This window comes from Athene cunicularia, assembly GCF_003259725.1.
Source record: "Athene cunicularia isolate RWA chromosome 2 unlocalized genomic scaffold, athCun1 chr2_part1, whole genome shotgun sequence".
Classification (NCBI taxonomy): Eukaryota; Metazoa; Chordata; class Aves; order Strigiformes; family Strigidae; genus Athene; species Athene cunicularia.
In genome coordinates this window covers 111,104,446-111,124,948 of record NW_020799095.1, presented here as the reverse complement: position 1 = coordinate 111,124,948, position 20,503 = coordinate 111,104,446, and the positions used below count along the sequence as shown (strand labels likewise).

Genomic DNA, 20,503 nt, shown 5'->3' with positions numbered 1-20,503 from the left:
TGATACTCGCTTGAAGAAATTGTATAAAAAGACTTTATGATCAGTTTTGATTTTGTAGATGGCTTATATTCTTTTAGTCCACAAATTAATGTGTGCTTCTGCATATGGTCTCACTTCTGGAATTATTGCCAGCAGTTTGGAGGAAGTTTGACTTTCGTAAGAGAATAGTGTTTGTGAGTTGAAAGTAAAATGCTTGTGTACATTCCCAGGACATACATTAGAACATAATGGGGACATTTCGTTACCTTTTCAGCTTCATTTTTTGGGTGTATTTTTTAGTATACCATGGTGTAAAATCTGCTCTTTTGGCTTTTAATATGATAATTGAAGAAGCAGTAATTCTGCATTTTCATGGGCAGTGGAAGGTGGCTTTGAATAACTTGTATACAAAGTGAATTTAAGAAGACAAAAGCCCCAAATGTTCATGTTGTCAATATTGCATTAGTCAGCTTATATGAGTTTAAATTGTATAGACAAACTGGAGCTAGTCAGAAGGAAATGACTTGCAGTTTTCAGCACTACTTGGATGCGGTCCCAGTTGTGTTGCTGGTTGATTTTTGACTTAAGTAAGAGCTCATGCAGCATGAAACAACTGTTCATTGTAAACCAGAAATCCTTATTGTCATGTACACAGAAAGTGACCAAAATTCTGAAAACAAGATGACAAATATCATCTTTACTACAAAGTGATAGAAGTTTGGAATAGCTTTTGATTTCTTTGGAGTTGCGTGTGTTTGTATGTCTTCTGTTCATCTGCTGATAGCTTAGGTACCAGTGATTTGAAGGACAGTGAAATTCTGTCATGCTGTTTGAGACAAGGTTTGGACTTCTTAAAAAACAAACAAAACCCAAAACAAAAACCCAAAGAGGGTGTTTATAACGTTCGGGTTTTGTCAATATTAATCCTGAAATATCTGGATAAAATGCTCTGCAGTTTTGTAGTTTATTTTGGGAAGTGTTGTTGGGCTCTAAGTTTTCTGTGTTTTCATCTGTGCTGCTAACTGTGTTTGGCAGCATTCTGAAATATACTGATGTGTTGGTTTTTTAGCACTGCTTTCTCACTGTATTTTTATAATTTGTCCATGCATGGTTTTCTCACATGTATTATAGCAGAAGAAAATAATGTGTTCAGTCCTAGTTTAAGAGTATGTTCAACCTGCAAAAAAGTAGTAAGATTTTCTTTCTTGGAGGGTAGGTAGATACTAAACCCCATCATACAATTGTGCTCAGGAGAATATTTTCTATGTAGTGTGTTACTGATAAAGTATTGAGTTGAAGGATTTATTGTATGACACTTGTTTTACTTGCTCATTTTGGTGTTTGAGTAGTAGGCCTTTTGAGTGGGACAGCTTGGTGGTTGTTTTTGTTTGTTTTTATTTGGTTTTTTTTTTTTTAAATTGATAAAATAGTTACTCTTCCTGCTAGTTATAAATTTGGATTTGAATATAATAGGCACTTGTTAGTGCACTTTCAGTAAGATATGATACTTGTCATATGTAGGTCTCTGTTTTGACTCTGCCAAGTTGGGTGGTAATTAAATTCTCACTTTCTTATGGCAATAAAATGCCTTTGTGTCATCTAGTTCTTGTGAGAGAAAAGCTTTTCTGTTTGGCTTGCATATACCAAGTTTCAGGGTGTGTTTTAGAGTTTTGTGGATGCTCTGCACTGCTTATCACGTTGTGTTTAATTTATTAATCAGTGGAAGACTTCAACTAATTTTCTGCCCTGCCATTTTCCTCATGCATCTTTTTTTGCATCTGATGCACCTGCGCTTCTGCTGACTGATCCTGTAATTCATTGTTTTATTCTGAGCTTCTGCTTGGCACAGTAGTTTTCTTCCTAATAGACCTTGTTTGCCAGCTACTTCTGTCAGATTAATTTAAGCATTATTATTCATGTATGTATGCACTGAATATTTTATATTAGCACCATTTAATTAATTTTATAAGGGGTTTTTTGGAACTGCAACTTTCACCTGCTGTTTTGAAGATACTTCTCAGTAAATTGTCTATATGTTTTCTGTCATCTAATTATTTTTTATTAAAGAATAAAGGAAGTTTTGTTTCTGATTGTTTTAAGGTGTACAACTTTTTTTTTAGATATCTTTTAACACTTTTTATGTTAATATATTCTAAATTTCTCACTTTAGTGTTTTCTATAGTTACCACAATAATCAGACAACAAAATACAAATCACTCACGTGGGTTTTTTGTTGTTTTTTTTGTAGGAAATGTATGAGGTTGCCAAGAAACTTTGCTCCTTTTGTGAAGGTCTTGTACATGATGAACATCTTCAGCATCAAGGCTGGGCTGCCATAATGGCAAACTTGGAAGATTGTACATACTCTTACCAAAAGCTACTTTTCAAGTTTGAAAATGTATATTCAAGCTATTTACAGTCTATAGATGATATCAAGTTGAAACTTACACAGTAAGTTTGCCATTAAATTCAGCTTCAATCTACAAAGTTACTATATTTTACACTTATCTTTTTGAGTGTTGTATGTCTGGTGCTAGTTCTAATTAAGCATATACTTGTTAGTTTCATTATGTGTCATGGAGAACATTCTTTCTGTTCTATGCTAGTCATTTTTTTAACTGACACTTTTTCCTTGTATTCATCAGCACACAGAACTCTATATTGAATTATATGGAAGATATGCTTGTTAATGAACAGCTGTTTCAGAGCTGGAGTCCTTCCAACTGTGCACTAGAGATAGCTAGATAATAAATTTAGACATTAATCAACATTTTAAAATACATATTTGCACTTTGAATTTTAATAAACTTAAGTAGATATTAAGAATGATGATTTATGTATGAAGTAATAACACAAACTTTGGGTATAAATGTATACTTTTGAGGGGGGGTGCAAGTGTATACTTTTATCCTGCAAACTCTGGATGTTACTTGAAGGAAAATCTTTGACATCTTTCTGGATGTTACAGTATTACAGTATTTCTGGGAGTGCTTTGCCTAATGGAATGTAAGTGAATGTTGGATACTTTAAGAAATAAAGCATAAATGTGGTTTGTTTTTTTTTTTTTTTAAAAAAAAAAAAGTTGAACTTCATAGCTTTTACCAAATATATAGAAACTATTCAAACTCTGCAAAAGTGGTCAACCAGAAGGCACTCAATCTTTGCTAATAAGCATTGGTATCCATGCAGATTGGAAACATAGAAATCCCAGTTTTGTGGGTGTTTTTTTTCCTAAAAAAAGGGCAAGCTTGCTTGGGGGTTTAGGAGTGTTCATATTAAGCAGTGGAAGAGAGCAAAAACTGTAACTACTTCAACTGTCCTCTCATGATGTTGCTACTGAACACAGTATTTTGGAAGGAGTAGTTATCAAATTCATTTTGAAACCTGCTTTAATTGTAAAATGAATGGTACTTTATTATGGGTGGTTAGTATCTAAGTTTTTATGTTACATTGGCTTCTAGATACTGATGTGTGTTTCTTTTCACCCTTTTTTAAAAAAGCTTGGGTTCTGCTGTTTCTATCATGGCCAAGATACCACTGCTGGAGTGCCTAACGAGACATAGTTACAGAGAGTGTTTAGGAAGACTGGATTCTTCAGCTGAGCATGGAGGTGCAGAAAGTGAAGAAACTGAGGATGGGAAATCTGCTGAATTAGCGCTTTATTCTGATATAACTAAAGCAAACAATAAATCAGTGTTAGCCTCATTTTGCAAGTCAGTTGAACATTCAGCTTTGGAAGGCACAGATCCTGAAAATGTAAAAGATAAGGAATCTGGTCAAAATGCTACTGTCCAGGACACTGAAACATCAGTAGAATTGAAAGATGATGATCAGCCTTCCTTCAATGTGTCTTTGTTAGATTGGATTAATGTTCAAGATAGACCTAATGATGTTGAATCACTGGTCAGAAAGTGTTTTGATTCTATGAGCAGGGTAAGTTAAAAATTTTTTAAAAATCAAAGTATATTACATTGAATGTTGTTGTTTATTTTCCAGACGCTTTTGAAGTGACTTCATTTTTTGTAACTTGTTGTTTCTCAGATAACTTTCTGAATGAAGACCACAGCAGAGACTGTGTCTGGGGTGGGAGTGGGGAAAGTATTTTAAAAGTTCTTGAGTGTTAAGAATTTGACCTGTAGGAAAATGTATAATTTCAGTGACTGCTTGTTATCTTGCTTGTTTCTCAAATAACCATTCTTGTTGGAAAGCCAGTAGTTTCTTGCAGAGCAAAGTGTCTTCTTTCTCTGCCTTTTTCATAGAAGTTATGCTTATAATGAAATTAAAGAATTTACTGAACCAAAGTTAATGTTATTTGTGTTAAAAATGCTGAAGCCTTTATTAAAATATAGAACAAATTAATGCGGTTAATTGTTATAAATTTACATACCCTATCTATATCTGCATTCCTTATTAGCTGATACAGATCTGCTCAGAAAAGCCCAACATGTCAGTTTGTTTTTCTGCTGCTGGTAGACTAAAACATTGCTCACTTCATTTACTTTCTAAATTATTATTTTAACTTGTGAGCATTATATTATAACCTTTTCAAACTCTTTTGCCTAGAGATTTCCTTCTTTCTTTGCTTTCACTGTAGCTTGTATTTCTTACATTGTCTAGCTGTGTTTGTATATGTATAATTTTATACTATTATCACTCAATATACCTTGAACAAAGGAAACAGTTTCTGTTGTCTTTGACACTATTTGCTCTGTAAGGTAGGACTGGAAGACTGTCTCAGTTAATGTCTAAATCCCATCTGTTATGATGTGGTCAGTTCTGTATTTTTTTAATTTCTGTTTTAAAAGTAGTTGGAGAGTTGGGCTTAATATTAAGAGCGGCTTAAGATTTTTGAGCTGTCTAAATTTTAGTTGTACAGGAAAGGATAAGAGAAAAATCAGACTTAACAAGTGTTATTCTTTAGGAAAAACAATATTCAGTTTTGTGTGAAAGATTTCCAAATTGCTGAAGTCAGAGACAATCCTCTGTCTGTGTTTTTCCAGTAATGCTACAAGGAGCTTTTTTTTTTTTTTAAAAAAAAGGTTGTGAGAGAATAAATTCACTTTCTACATAGGGCACAAATGTAATGTCTCTTAAAAATCAGTATTTTCAGACACACATTAAACAGTTGCTTCCAAATAAATTGTAGTGATACTAAAGATAGAAAAATTATAAAATAACCACTTTAAATACTTTTTTTAATCAGCTTGTAGTCTTATCTGACATAAATCACATGCTTTAGGGAGGCTGTCTTGTAATTGTGTGCTTTTCTGTCCTTGCCTTATCGAAGACTAGTCAGAAATCCTTTGTTTCCACTATTGTAATTGTTTTTTAACTTCAGCTAATTTTTGCAGGGAGAAAGTCTGATTGCCCCTGTAAAAATGAATTTCCTTTCTGTTTTCTTGACATAAGCAGAATTGGCAGGTAGGGAGAATGCTTTAGGCTATTCTGGCCACCACCAGAACAACTGTGATTGATCAGTCTTGATCTATTTTGGTTCATAAACAACTCAAAGCTTTGAAGTAATAGTTCCTACTTTTCCTTAGGAAAACATTAATTTACTCATTTCAGTAGCAGCACAGACAAAGGATTGACTCTTTGCCTACTGTTAATTTAGAATTAGTTTGGAAACAGAATTGGCCTGTAGCTAAAAAAGAAAAGAAAATACTAAATAAATATCTTGTAACATAATTGTTCTTTTAACATTTATTTGAGATGACACTTTAACATAGCAAGCTAGGATAAAATGGCACTAACTTTTTTTTTTTTTCCCCTGCATTTTCCCTATGCTCTTTCCTTGGAAATACAAACCATATAAATGGTTTGTGATTGCAATTCTACTTGAAACTCAATTCAGGTAAGATTTTCATGAAAGTGTAAAGCATCAGAGTATGAGTTTTATACCTCTGGTACAGGTAGTCTTGGCAGAACTGGTGTTGCACAGAGTGCTGCTAGGTATCTGGTTCTTCTAGCCTCTAGGTGTTTCTACAGAATGACTTCTGATTGCAGAAGCCTTGGCTGCAGTAAAAGTAGTGTGTAGGTAGGAACTAACCAGATGTTTCTGTTAAGTGCTGTCATAGCCCCTTAAATAAAAGGCTAGAAAAGGAAGAGACTTTTAAAGATGAGGAAAGCAGTATTATCTACCAGTGAAAGTAGAGGTGAGTGCTACAGATGCAATTAGGTCAAAGATGGGATAAAAAGGATGGATGGAGGAAATAAATTACAGGGTGGAATGAGAGGAATAGGTATTCTTTATAAAAAGAGATAAAACAATTAGTTTATTAATGTAAACAGGAAAAAAACCCTACCATATTATTCTTTAGTATTTTGTCTGTTAAGAAACTATTCTGGACACTGCAGTGGAGTAATTCAGAATGCCACAGGGGTGGAATCCTGAATAGGATGGCAATGAAAATGGTCCTAGAAAGACAATCTGATTTAATCCCGGAGACTGTTTTTATTACTGGTTCTTGAAGATGGACAATTCACTTGAGAAAGACCAAGACTCATAAGGCCATTCATAACATACTAAAAATTAGCCTTTGCCATTTTCAGAGAACTTCAACATACTTTGTCACATTAATAATGGCATTAATTACTTATTCTGAAAAGTTCTGGGCTAATTACCATTTTTTGGTACTTCCCCTTGTGAGGTTTATTTTGGGTTTGGGGTTTTTGTTTGAAGAGAATGAAAGACCTATTCTTTGTAGTTTTTCTTTAATGCTTTTCTTCTTCAGGTTCCTCTCTCTATACCCCGAAGGGGTCTTTCCAGAATGAACATGTGCTGTGTGTGAAAGCTTTTATGAAGCTAAATAATAGACTGAGGGAAAAATAGTACTTTTATTTATATTAATATTGAGTCATACAAGTGTCTTTTGAGGGTTAATTTGTGGGCTCTCTAAGTGGTGTAAATCCTGCATGTTGATGAAAGAAGCTGGTGCTGTGATAGCTAGTATGCCCTCACAGAATAGTCTCCTTTTCACTAGATTCTCATATAATAGATGGCATACCATAACTGTTTCGAATAAATTTGGGCAAATTTGGTCATAGTCTGCTAACACCTAATAACTCTTACTACGTTCCTAACTAATATATACCAAGTTTACACTAAACTGTCCTACATAAGATGTCACAATTACCTATGTTGTTTTTAGAACTAGGGAAATAAAGACTTAATTTATTTCACTACTCTTACAGCGAAACTTGAAGAGCCATCCTTAACATCTATGTACATTTGTAGCCTCATAATGTTTCAAGCACTTCTTTCTGGGTAGTGGCCTGTGAAAGAATGTGGTGAAATAATTTTTTAAATGTGTTTTTTATTAGGAAAAACACTAGCAAAAAGTATCACAAATATATTCCTTCTCCATAGCTTGTTTTCCAGTTTCTTAGAACTGATCTGCTTGTCTAAGGAATCAATTAAAATGTTCATTTAGTTGGAAAAGGCTAATGGGTCTTGCAGCTTTTTCCCTTCATCCTCCCTACTGCACTTTCCACTGAGTCACATTCATCAGTTGTTTTGATTCTAGCTCTATGGTCTCTGTTCCAGGGTAGACTGTGTCCATTAGCTTTAAACTGCCTCTTCCCCACACACCTGCCTTGTCCCCTCAACTAATGTTTCTTCCCCTTGGAAGGATCCTGGTTTCTATGATGGTCTGGTTGGAGTATTTCAGAGAAGCTCATGCTGTGATACAAAATCCAGACATTAACTCAGAAGTCAGAAACAGAATACAGATGTAGGCACACATTAGATTAAAAAAAAAAAAGTTATAAGAAATCATTTAGCTAGCTCACACCATGTTTCAGTATGTCAACTGCTAATAAACATTTTTTACTTTTTTTTTTTAGCTTGATCCCAGGATCATCCAACCCTTTCTGGCAGAATGTCGCCAAACTATCGCCAAACTAGATAATCAGAACATGAAGGCTATTAAAGGCCTTGAGGATAGACTCTATGCATTGGACCAGATGATAGCAAGCTGCAGCAGACTGGTGAATGAACAAAAAGAACTTGCTCAGGTAATACACATTTGTGTGTGCAATGTTGGAAGATAGTAGATTTTTAGATATGTGTATGCTGTTAAAAACTACAGCAAAACAATTGCATGTCAACACAAGATGGTTTTCAACATATCACACTGGAGATGCTCAGAAAGGTGCTATATTCATAGTAATTTGAAATTATTGATAGGTTTTTACATCCTGTAGTTATGTTTTCAGCTCTTAAGTCCTACCACACTGAATTTTTTTAAAATATCGAACTAGCTGAAAATGCATCAGTGGACAGCACCAGAACATACATATTAGGGCTTATATTTTCATCACTTCATCTGTATTGGAGAAAAAGCCAGTCTACAAAAAACTATCATAGACTTAATGCACTAGGAAGATGTAGAGCTGTAGTTCACTGCAACTGTGTCAACTGCATATTAAGCTGTATATTTTTATAGCTAAAGCATTTCTATCAACTTTCTCTTGGTTATAATTTGGAAAAATATATTTAATAACAATTTAGCTAATCAACATTCTTGTAAAAGCACCAGTATAAAATTTTGCTGACTTCTGAGATACATCAGTATATGGTATTGTTTCTGAAATAGAATACATCTAGTTTTTTTGTTTTTGTTTTTTTTTTTTTTTTCTGCATGAGTAAGAGTCAAAATATGATAAAATTTTAAAACTTTGAAAAGAACTTCTAGGATATTTCTTGTATTAAGGTATATCTTGTTAAAGCTAGTGAATGGTTTACAGACAGGTTGTGCGGTATTAGTGTAACATTTTGCACATTTACGTAGAAATCTGCTGATAAAAACAGGATCAGATGACAATGTCTAACAGCTATAAACTGTGTAGAGATTTATTTTAAAGCTTATTTGAAAATTGATGTTTTTAATGAGTATTCTTAGCTTCAGAAAAACATCTGGTTTAAATATTAGTATCTGCCTGTACATATCTCTGTCAAATTTGTCTGAATTCTGCCTGGTATACGGCTACATTTAAGAGCAGATAACTTTTTGCCGAAGGTAGACCATCAAAGACAGCCTGTAGTTTGCAGTTGCTTCAAGAGAAGTGTGGCCAGCTGGTCGAGGGAGGTGGTTCTCGCCCTGTTCTCCGCTTTCATGAGACCCCCACATGGAGTACTGTGTTCAGCTCTGGGGCCCTCAATGTAAGAGGGATATGGGCCTGCTCGAGCAGGTCCAGAGGAGGCCACAAAGATGATCAGGGGTCTGGAGCACCTCCTTTGTGGGGACAGACTGAGAGAGTTGGGGTTGTTCAGCCTGGAGAAGAGAAGGCTCTGGGGAGACCTTATAGTGGCCTTCCAGTACTTAAAGGTGACCTACAGGAAAGATGGGGAGGGACTCTTTATCTGGGAGTGTAGTGATAGGATAAGGGGTAACACTTGAAGAAAGGGAGATTTAGGTTAGATATAAAGAAGAAATACTTCACTGTGATGATGGTGAGACACTGGAACAGGTTGCCCAGAGAGGCTGTGGATGCCCCCTCCCTGGAAGTGTTTGTCAGGCTGCATGGGGCTTTGAGCAACCTGATCTAATGGAAGGTGCCCGTGCCCATGGCAGGGAATTTAGAACTAGATGATCTTAAAGTCCTTTTCAACCCAAACCGTTCTATGATTTTATTATATATACTGGGGACCTGGATGATGTGATTTTTTTCATCTTTGCTAGTTCATCTAACTTCTCTTTAAATGCAAGACAGAAATGGACAAAACCTCAATAATTGGAAAAAAAATGATGCATGAAGTTGGCATCATACCCAGGTGCCATGCCCTGAGTACTTCCTGTCATACTAACCAGTTCATTGTTTTGTTCTTAGTATGTCATTATCTTTTGACCTTTGACTAGATCCAGAATCAAACAAATAACACTAGGCAGTTGGTGAGCTGCTCCACTGTTATCTTATCCTTTATCTCGGTGGTCGTATTTAGCTCATGTGCCACTCCATGCAGTTAGCTTTTCTTTTTCTGAGGGAGCATGTTGCTTTATTTTCTGAGCTGAAAAGGAGAGTTATGACCTTTCTGCATTATATATTTCAGAACTTTAAAAAATTGATGACTTTCAGGTTTGAGTTTGAGGTATTTTCTGTTATTTTTATGGTATAGAAATATAAAAACAACTAGAAGGTCAGAACTTCAGTTGGAGATACGAAATAAGAGATGAGTAAGTTAAATTTAAATATGAAGGGAAATACTGAGTCCTTCATAAGTTATCACTCAACAATACAGGATCAGGGAAGAGGTGACATCCTTAATGGTCAATCACTAGGCTTATAGTAAGGAGAGAGAGTGTGCCTGCACTGAAAAGTTTCATTTGAAGTGTTAAGAAATTTGATTAAAGACTATTTTAAACGTAAAATATATATCTCCTGTTTTTTAAAGTACAGTGCCATATGAAAAATTCTTTAACTACAATTTTTGTGAAGAGCCTCAGTTAACTTTATACCTAAGATTGTCCTTTAAGGCCTTGTTTGCAACTGGAAGTATATTAAATCTGTATGTAGTCATTATCTGATGTTCAGATTTTCACCATTGCATCAGAACTGGGACCACGAAGAAAGGCATGGGTTTGATTTCTGTTTGCATGCTGGTATATTATTAGTAGGGTAAGTGAACAATGTTGCCTCCTATTTTCTGGCTGGTACATAAATCAAGTGCTACCAGTACTTCTGGCAGTACTTTTTAAAAAGTGGAACCTGTCTTCAGATAATTTAAATGAGTAAGTTTTGACATGTTTGTGCTGCTTCTCAGTCTTGCAGCATTTATATTGTAGACCAGTGCTAAATCCAAGGGAATTTTGCATGATGGCAAAGCTACTCTTCCACCACTCTACTTGCTTGCCCAATGAGGTGAGTGGTGGTTTTAGTTATGTTTTTCCTCTTCACTCCTCAAGTTTACAAATCCTACTTTTGAGTGAGATGCCTAAAAGTCAATTGGAAAGATACTTTGTCATCTTATTTAAACACTACTGTAAATTTGGCATTTGTACCTTTTGAAGACTTGTCAGAGACTTTAACTTTCAAATCTTCATCTGTGTCTTGCATTTTTTTAAATTGTCTATTCCTTTACTTAGGATACAAGAGTTTTTAAGAATGGTCAGATAGAATGTGATAGTGTATGTGTGGTTTTTTTTTTAAGTTTCAGTAAATTAAATGTTTGTGGTTAAACAAGTGATTATGTGTACTACATAATTCCTTGATGTGTACTACATTATTCCTTGATTTTTATATTTGAGCCTTTAGGAATTATTTTCATACCAGTTTTAGCAGTTGTTTGGGTACTGTTTGGAAAAAAAAAAATTAGATGCTTGTAAGATATTGGAGCTGGTATCATGTTATTCGAATGATAGTCTGCATAGAAATCTAAGAATGGTGAAGTGCAAGGATTTATTTATATTTAAAAACATAGATGAGGATGTGTATATTTAAAGGTAGTGCTCATAATTTGTATAACTTCTAATATTCAGTGTTACCTGAAAAAAAGCTTACATAATTTTCCTTTACATCACACCTTCCAGGAGTGAACTGTTTCTGTTAATAAAGAAGTGGAGGTACTTTATAGAACAAGGGTAAGGAACAACATTTTAACAGCAATCCCATTGGCAATATTTGTATTGGAAACTGTGGGCTTATTTTCCCCAGGCCATAAAAAGATGATGTTCTAAGTTGACTTTCTATTCCAACCTCAGTTTCATTATTAAAATTCAAACTAAACATCCCATGGAACAAAGCCATCTGCTGCTAGAAAGCCTCACTGCTTATTAATTTGCTTGTTCCTGGACCTGCTTTAAGATTTTTTTTTGCTTCCAGTCATCCTTTTCAATTAACTGACCATTAAACAGTCTTCTGTATGAAAAATTACATCCTGAGTTATGTAGATGAATAGTTGATCTCCAGACCCTAATGTTTAATATGGAAACCTACTTTGTTAAATTAAACTGTTTTTCTCTGTGGAAGCTGGGATGTGTAATATAAGCATACAGAATTGTGGTCAGTAGGTGGCATTATGTCATAAGAGTATGCCTTTAGAAAACTTGGAGCCTCTCTAATTTTTTAGATTTTTTTTTTTTAATATTCAGATAACACTGAATATTAAAAGTTATCATACAGATTGTGAGCACTACCTTTAAAAATACACAAGTCCTCATCTGTGTTTTTAAATATAATCAAAACCTTGCGCTTCACCATTTTTAGATTTCTATGCAGACTGTTTAAGTTTACTGTAATTTTTCTTAACTGACCTTTTTGTAATATGCTGAGATTTTTTCTTTTGATTTGTATACTAGGTAATTTTAGTTTAAATTTTGTTTTAAAGATGGGTCCACAGATACAGAAATGGCAAAAGATACCCAAATTTGTAAATAGCCTTTTGGAACTGAGAGTAAAGCTGGAAGGGATTTTCTAGCTCACTGCGTCCAGCTTTTTGTAAATTCAGGCTCTATGCCATGTGATTCATCTATAAAGTTTACTGAGCTGCTATTTAAAAGCAATTATTTTCTTGACTTCTCTATTCCTGTTGCAAAGTTGTATAGGATCTGATTGTCCTAATGTTTATAAACATCCGTTAATCTCATATCTGAAAGTATTCTTGGCTAATTAAAATCTATATGCTTTCATGCCTTACACTGCCTTTCGTTTTGGTGCTTGGCAATTCCCTAACAATTATCACAGCATGTTTCTTCAATGTCTTTGTCTTCCTTGACTAAACAACCCAAGTTTTTTTGACAGAGCTGTCCATCTCAGTAACAGTTCTTCCCACTTTTTCTGGCTTCCATTCACTTTTGGATGATAAATACAGTTAATGTTTGCAGCCTGCTTTTGTTTCCCAGTGGGTCCTCATTCATTCAGTGGAAAGTTGCTCAGAGTTCAATAAATGGTTGACTCTTCAGTATTCTCTTTCATCTTCAGTGTGGATCTTTTTCCTTTTCATTACACTTAATATGATTGTTTCATACTTTGATTTTTGTGCTGTTTTCAATAGGATATAAATACTTGTAGCAGACTTTGCTTATGTGTTTTATAGCACCTTATGACAAGATTGCTTTACATTAAATATCAAATCAGTAATGAGTGGGTTTATTTTTTGGCAGGTTTGTATAACTGGTTTACTGTTTTCAGAAAGCTTTGGAAAGAAACAGTTAAAACTATTGTCTGGTTTTGAGTTCTTTATTAAGAAAACAAAGGCTTAATAAACAGTTTGTAGTACTACAAACATACTGACTACTGTGATGTTTAAGCATATGATGTCAGATTATTATAAATGTGGGCAAAATCAAAGGTAAATATGGTGTTGTTGGGTGCTATTTTTTTGCCTAAAGAACCACGCTGTTTCCAGCAGTATTTTATCTCACCTGTTGAACATAATGGAGACAATGGGCTGGGACAGTAGTTGTTTTGCCAGCAGCCCCTTGTCTTCCCTATCTCTTCTGTGTTTGTGTATGTGTTGCCTCCTGTAATCAGCTATCATGTTTATCTAAGGCAGTCCATCTTCCCTGTGTTGCCCCCACCCTTTTAGGGGTTGCCTGTTACCTTACACAACAGGTAATTCTTCACTGTGCCCAATTACTATGTGGAAATAAGTAAGAATTAGTTTCATGTATGAATTTCTTTATGCAAAAAATAGATTCTTTAGCCCACAGTAGTACTGAATATGCTCTAAGTTGATGTTAACTTCTGGCATATGCAAGAATTAAAGCTGGTTGTTTGCAGAAATTAGAATGATTGTTGATCCCTTCGATCCTAGTAGCTGCTTTTCTGCTGCATTAACTTTTGTGATCTTTCACTGATGTTAGTTAGTTGTGTAAAATTTTTACAGGGTTTGTACCCGGGAGGGAAATATAAGATGTATTTGGACTGGATTATAGAATGAAAAGAAAGCAACTTTGACACTTTAATTCTCTATGTAACATTCTTTTATACTCCTCAATGTTTACAGTGAGTTTAGAAAAATGCTTGCGTTCTTACAGAGAAGATAGATCACTTCCATCTGTTTTAATTGTTACAGAGCTTGTGTAACGAACTTGTCTCTTTTCCTCTAGGGATTTTTGGCTAATCAGAAGAGAGCAGAGAACTTGAAAGATCCTTCTGTGCTGCCTGATTTGTGTTTGAGTCATGCAAATCAGCTGATGATTATGTTAACTAATCACAGAAAACTGCTAGATATTAAACAGAAATGTACCACTGCCAAACAGGAGCTGGCAAATAATCTACAAGTCAGACTGAAGTAAGTTACAACTTCTCAAATTTATATTGCTTCCACTTGCATCAGGACTGTTTAGAGAGTGTGTGTCTTAAGAAAATCTTCGGTAATGCAGGGAGTTTTTCTCAGTGGGAGAAAATAGAAGTTGGATCACTTAAGTTTAAATGAAGTTATTTGTGTGGAACAAATTATTATTTTAAGAGGAAGATTTCTGAGAGTTTAAATGGTCTTCATATCAAGAAAATAATATCCAAGAATCTACAATCCCCTCTCCTCAACCTCAGAAACCATCAGTATCTTATTTAAAATTTGACTAGCAATTATATTGATGTTTTCAGAGGATTATAATAAGCATAAGTGAATCACTCTTCAGTAGCTTGTGATCACATCAAAGCAGAAAAACATGCCAGTCAACAATGTATGCCTTGTAATTTCTCTGTTAATATATGTTCCTACTTTAACGTTGACTTGTTTGTATTTCTTTCATTTTTACTTCTGTCAATAAAAACAACATTCTTTTTGTTACTTGCTGGATATACCTCTACTTTTATGCCTTCTGGTGGCAAAGTTGCTGTAATGTTTCACCTCAAACACAATTGATGACTTTTTCAGTAGTTATCCTGTGATTTAGTTCTGTTGTTTGCTGTTCGTTAACGTATTGATTGTATCAAAAAGATAATTGAAGATGTGGTTACAAGGTGTGGGAATTTGTTAAAGAGGTTGTAATTTGTAGTGTATGAGTAGATGGTGTGAACTTCTGAAAACAGTATCCTTACCCTCAGTATTCTTGCTAATGTTTTTTAGTAAGTATTTCTAAGACATAATCAAAAAGTAGTCTCTTCTTTGCTCTGGGTGTACCAGCTTTGTAAAAAATTGTTCTGGAGAAAGTTACATTATCTTTCCTCCTTGGGTTATCTATGCTAAGAGCATTATTGTCAAAAACAATACCTTAAATGAAATGGTGGCAAGTGTTCATTTTTTGAGCACTGATATGGATATCTTATTGTGAGAAATTAATAGGGAATTGCAAGGCAACTATTTAATTGTGAATTGCTTGGTACTTCCAGATAGCCTGTGTTGTCCCATGTAAAATGTCATTGTTAGTTCATCCAGACATGTTGCTAATCTTAGTGAAATTTAAATGCAGAAAAGATGACTAAGTTGTCTTCTAAAGTGTAACCTACTTTTGTAGGTGGTGTTGTTTTGTAATGCTTCATGCTGACCAAGATGGAGAGAAACTACAAGCGTTGCTTCGTCTTGTAACAGAGCTCCTAGAAAGGGTCAAGGTTGTAGAGGCTCTCAGTACTGTTCCTCAAATGTACTGTCTAGCTGTTGTTGAGGTTGTGAGGAGAAAAATGTTCATAAAACACTACAGGGAGGTAAGTAAAACTTCAAGACCAAACCTTTGTGTTAATGTGTAAATTAACAATTAACTACATATTTTCCCTTCCACAGTGGGCAGGTGCTTTAATAAAAGACGGGAAACACCTGTATGAAGCTGAAAAGGCAAAAAGGGAATCTTTTGGTAAACTGTTCAGTAAGTACTTTATCTTCTCTTAAAAACAATGCTGGTAAAAGAAGTCTGATTATTTTTTTTTCCCCCGCAAAACCTGCAACTTACATTCTGAATGAACTGCTAAAAAAAAAATTGAGGAAAAGGTTATCAAAATTTTGGAAAGGAGTTTAGCAAAATTACAATGGAAATCTGAAAGGATGTTGAGACTTGCAGGGATGAACGTTAAGCAAAAAGAGACTTCAGTGAAGTGAGAAGTTCTACTTGGATGGTGGGTTTTGCGTTAAGTGCTGTGGTCACTTGCAGTTTTTATGCTGTCAAGAAATGGTACAGTTAGTAATGCTTTCAAATACAGTTCAGCTGTTTAAACTGCTTGAGGCATTGTTTGTGTGTTGCATTGATGACTTTTAAATAACCATTTTTTTCTTTGCTCAGGGAAATCTTTTCTAAGGAATCGTTTGTTTAGAGGACTTGACTCCTGGCCTCCATCCTTTTGTGTATGTACTCAATATATTTTTAGGTTTTATTTTATTTTTATAAACAGTACTTTGATAACTTAAGAACTTAGAGCTTGAATGAATTAAGCTTATGCCAGTCACGTTGCTCTGACACGGATGAAAAAGCTTGGAGCTGGTGTTCTTTGCTATTCAAGTTACCCATACTGACGTTGGTTCATAACTTGCAGTGTGGTGGGAGAGGAAATGTCAACTCGATACTCCTTTTTAACAAGGAGTCTGTGGTATTGCACAAAAAATTGCTATTCGTGATCAGAAAAAAAAAAAAAAGCCAGGTAATTTGATTATCTGATACTCTCTTCTGAAAAATAGAGACATAAAATTAATCGGATGGTAAAAGCAAGTAAAAGGTTTTCATGTTTTTCTATAATCACTGGATGATTGAAAAAGCATTTTTGTCTCTATTGGATGATAACATGAAGGAGTGAAAAAGTGTAGCTGTAATCAAGAATTACCTGTTGACTTTGATTTCATACAGCTTGGTTAATAGTAGGATAACTCTCCCTGATTCTAATGTTGCCATCTCACTCTGCCTCGTTTAACCTTTTCAGCTTCTCTGCAGCTTTTGCTTTTAAAGAATACTTGTAAGATAAGAATGCTGTTCATCTCAATGTTATGAATACCGAACTAATAGTTGACTGTACGTTTAGCAGCACAATAAATAAAACTTCAGTGCCATCTCTTATCCCTTAACTTTTTAAACACATCCTTAATGTTTATGAAGCTTGATAATAGGGAGGAAGTTGGACTAGATGATTGTTGTAGGTCCCTATCAGCTGACATCCTCTACTCCTGCCCAAGGCACTATGGATGGAGTTAAGTGATTACAGATATAAATTATACTTTTTTTTTTTTTTTCTTAAGGAGGCTGGAGCCAGACATGGTTCCTTCAAAAAAAAAAGTAGGAAATCTTTTGAGCGAGAGATCAGTTTAACACCAACTTTTCTGTGTTACCAATTAAGCTCTTTTTAATCCTTCCTTAGTTATCTTGATATTATTTATCTAAACAACGTGTAAATTAATTTCTCCTTAATACAGACACGAAAACCTCGCCGATTTGACAGTGAGCTTCCAGATATCTCATTAAGTGATTTGCAGTTTTTGCAGTCTTTTTGTCCTTCGGAAGTACAGCCATTACTCAGGTAAAGCGCTTTTTAAAACTTTATATCATAGAAATAGCTTCTCCCTGGTTCTACCCCCTTCAGCCCCACCCCAGTTCATTTTTTGTAAAGAACAGACAACAACTTTTTTTGAACTGATTAATTCATAAGCAGTGTTCTTTAGTGACTTAATGCATACACATAATATCTATATGCTTCCTGTACTCAGGCTCAGATGATTTAAACACATGTATTCTGTATTGAGATGTAAAGGATGCTGGATGTTCCTCTGAACTGCTTCATAGCCAGAATCCCCCCAAAATTGTTGTCAGTTTTAAACTGAAATAAATTCATAATTTCATGTTTTGTCAGATCAGAATTGATTTTTTTTTTTCCCTGTTTTCTCTTTAAGTGGTATTCTGGAGGAAATAAAATAAATGTCTTCAGCCCAGCATGAGATCATAGAGATCCTATATTCAGTTACTGTTTTTTCTCTGACAGACTGATTTCACTAAAAAGTGTGTTCTCTAAGTGCCTTTGCTCTCTGTGGAAATCTATCATTTCAAGCAGAAGCTCTACTTCCATGTTTCTTATCTTGCAACAATGAGGCAGACATGCAAATCTAGGCAGGAAACCTACTGTTTTGTCTCAAGGTAACTTAATAGGATTATCTAGAACTTGGAGATGTCTTTCTGGAAAAGTTGAGTGTTAGAGTGAGCTTTCAAACTCATATGTCTTAAACCTGTAGCAATCCGATAGAGAAATGCTAACCAAGGTAATGGACAAGAACTGGGCAGTAGCAAGTTCTGTGTAAAGTTCTGTCTAGAAAATGATCTGTCTATCAGTATAACAACAATAATATGCTGCTCCTAGAAGAGATCTACGGTGAGAGATTTGCTGAGACTCCTTTTTGGGGTTTTTTTAGCCCCAAGGGCACAATCCTTCAAAAGATAAAGTAAATCCAAAAGGCGTATGCTCCACTGCCATCTGTCAGGTTCGCCAACAGTATCAGCATGATACCTGTTACTGGTACAGTGCAGAAGCTGAATTCACTGTGGTTTCGACCTATATTTTGTCCTGGCATTCTTTTTAATTCAGAATTCCTGGACATCCTTATGGTATTGCAGCTGGAATTAACAATAACTGTAGTGATCTTAGTCTGCTTGACAGTGGATTTGCCCTAGATCTTGATAGAGGTGATGCACCCTTTTAATTTCTCTTGTTATGCTCAGACTTGCCCTGCAGTGATTCTGCAAAGGAAAAAAATGCAAAGTATAGTATCATATTGCTGATGTTTGCCTGTTTTTTGAGTTTGAGAATTTTGCAACCTTCTCAGGAAGTTTGGACTGAGTTCAGGGAGTCTTTTGCCTTGCTATTGTCAGGAAACCAATCACTAACCAAACTGTTTTAGTTGTTCCGAATTGTAGTGACACAGTTTTCCACTTGATGGCAATAGAGGTGGGATTATGTCATGTTCCGCATGGTTTCTGGGCTCAGGATTACATTTGGTGGAAATACTGATGGTGATGGTGGATTTTAAACTCGAATGGGCAAAGCTGTCACACACAGCTTGGTAGACACTGAACTTCAGAAGAAACTTTAGAGCAGTACTTTCTTTGGTATTTTCATTTAACATCTAAAGAGCAAGCAATAGGCAAACTGAGACCCAGCACAAAGTCCTTTTCTATCTGCACTGAACCCATGAGCTGCATAATTAGAATGATGCTTCTGTTTACTTGCAATGCTTCAGTCTTGCTCAAATATACAATTTCAGAATTATTGAAATCTTAATTCTACAAAAATACTCTAAATACCACTTGCCCTATATTCAATAGAGAATGCAAAATACATTGAAGTGTAATCTGTTTTTCTTACATTGTTAGTCTAAATAAACGCCTGTTTCACGATTTCAGTGGAGCTGTTCTTGAAGAAATAAAAAAATTATGGTTGTACAGACTCTCAAGAAAAATTACATGTTGTTTTTCCAGAGGTTTAGAAAACTTGCAGTCAGAAGCTTATCTTGTAACACTTGCAATGTGATCATGACACATTAATCAGCCTTTTAATTTAGGTTACCTATCACTAAAAAAAAAAAGAGAGAATTAATAGCTACTTCAAAGGTAGAACTGGATTGGAGAAAATCCAACTGCAGAGAAGAACAGAGTAATTTGCAAACTTAAGTACTTCAATTACAGATCTAATCGGTATCAGTTCTATTCTATTACCGTTATTCTAACTCTAGGTACTACTGGTAAATGTTTTCCTCAGAAGGAAAGACTGATACATTACTTACCCATCATTGTGTTTATCTGCTCCTTAAATGATTTCAAATTCTTAATTTAAAACACAAATACCAGGTGGTCTTACTGGATTTTCCATGTATGTAAAATAAATGAAATGAAAATACAAACCTTATGCAGTGGGAAGCTTAGTCCTGTTGGAATATACACATAATAATTTAATATATTTGAATATTAGATTAACAATGTGGAAAAAAGTATTTAATCCTATGCTGTTTTCAAGGGTTCCCATACTTTGTGACTTTGAACCTCTTCACCAGCATGTACGTGCTCTACATAACCTGGTAAAGGCAGCACAGAGTTTGGATGAAATGTCACAAACCATTACAGACCTGCTGAATGAACAAAAGGTATTTTTGTTTTTCTTTACCAAGAAAAGAAAGTACTCTATTCTAGTAGAATATTTTCATAACATTGTTTTATCAACCACTTCAGAAAGAAACTTTGTTTTTCCAGATGTAAAATTTAGTTGATCTTGTAACGGCATGTTTCCTTTCTAATCACATATTAGTAAATATTCTGAAGAGTTTTCAGCTCTTCAGCTAATAAAGTAACTCTATCTAGAGAACAGTTAAAAGATACTGAATATCTTCTAAATATTTAACACATGCTTATATTCCACAGAAACTGTAGAAGTAAATTATTCTGTTATTATTTCTGTTCTCTGCCGTTTTCTAAAGCTTCTGTGTGCACAGTGTGTGCATTTTGCCTTTGTCATTTTAGTGTGTACTTAATGAAGCTGTTACTACTTTAGATTTTTGCATAGCTTAAGTCCTTCTGGAACAAAGAGAAGGAGAATTTAGGGCCTTGGTTGGCTGCCCCCATTAGCCTGAATATTGATGTATCACCTACTCCTTTGTTGCAGTCCTACTTTTTGGGGAAGGGAG

General features: G+C 34.8%; 1 protein-coding gene across 5 annotated transcripts in view; it reads left to right on the top strand.

Annotated features, from left to right (window-relative positions):
* Positions 1-20,503, top strand: part of RB1CC1 (RB1 inducible coiled-coil 1) — a 67,497-nt gene that overhangs the window by 16,834 nt on the left and 30,160 nt on the right. For all 5 annotated transcript variants that reach the window (XM_026841823.1, XM_026841821.1, XM_026841822.1 and 2 more), the window contains 9 exons: positions 2,228-2,430; positions 3,480-3,912; positions 7,825-7,995; positions 14,028-14,212; positions 15,381-15,567; positions 15,644-15,725; positions 16,137-16,198; positions 17,255-17,358; positions 19,840-19,966. In XM_026841823.1, the coding sequence (XP_026697624.1) occupies positions 2,228-2,430; positions 3,480-3,912; positions 7,825-7,995; positions 14,028-14,212; positions 15,381-15,567; positions 15,644-15,725; positions 16,137-16,198; positions 17,255-17,358; positions 19,840-19,966 (1,554 nt within the window). The remainder of the gene's footprint in view (positions 1-2,227; positions 2,431-3,479; positions 3,913-7,824; positions 7,996-14,027; positions 14,213-15,380; positions 15,568-15,643; positions 15,726-16,136; positions 16,199-17,254; positions 17,359-19,839; positions 19,967-20,503) is intronic.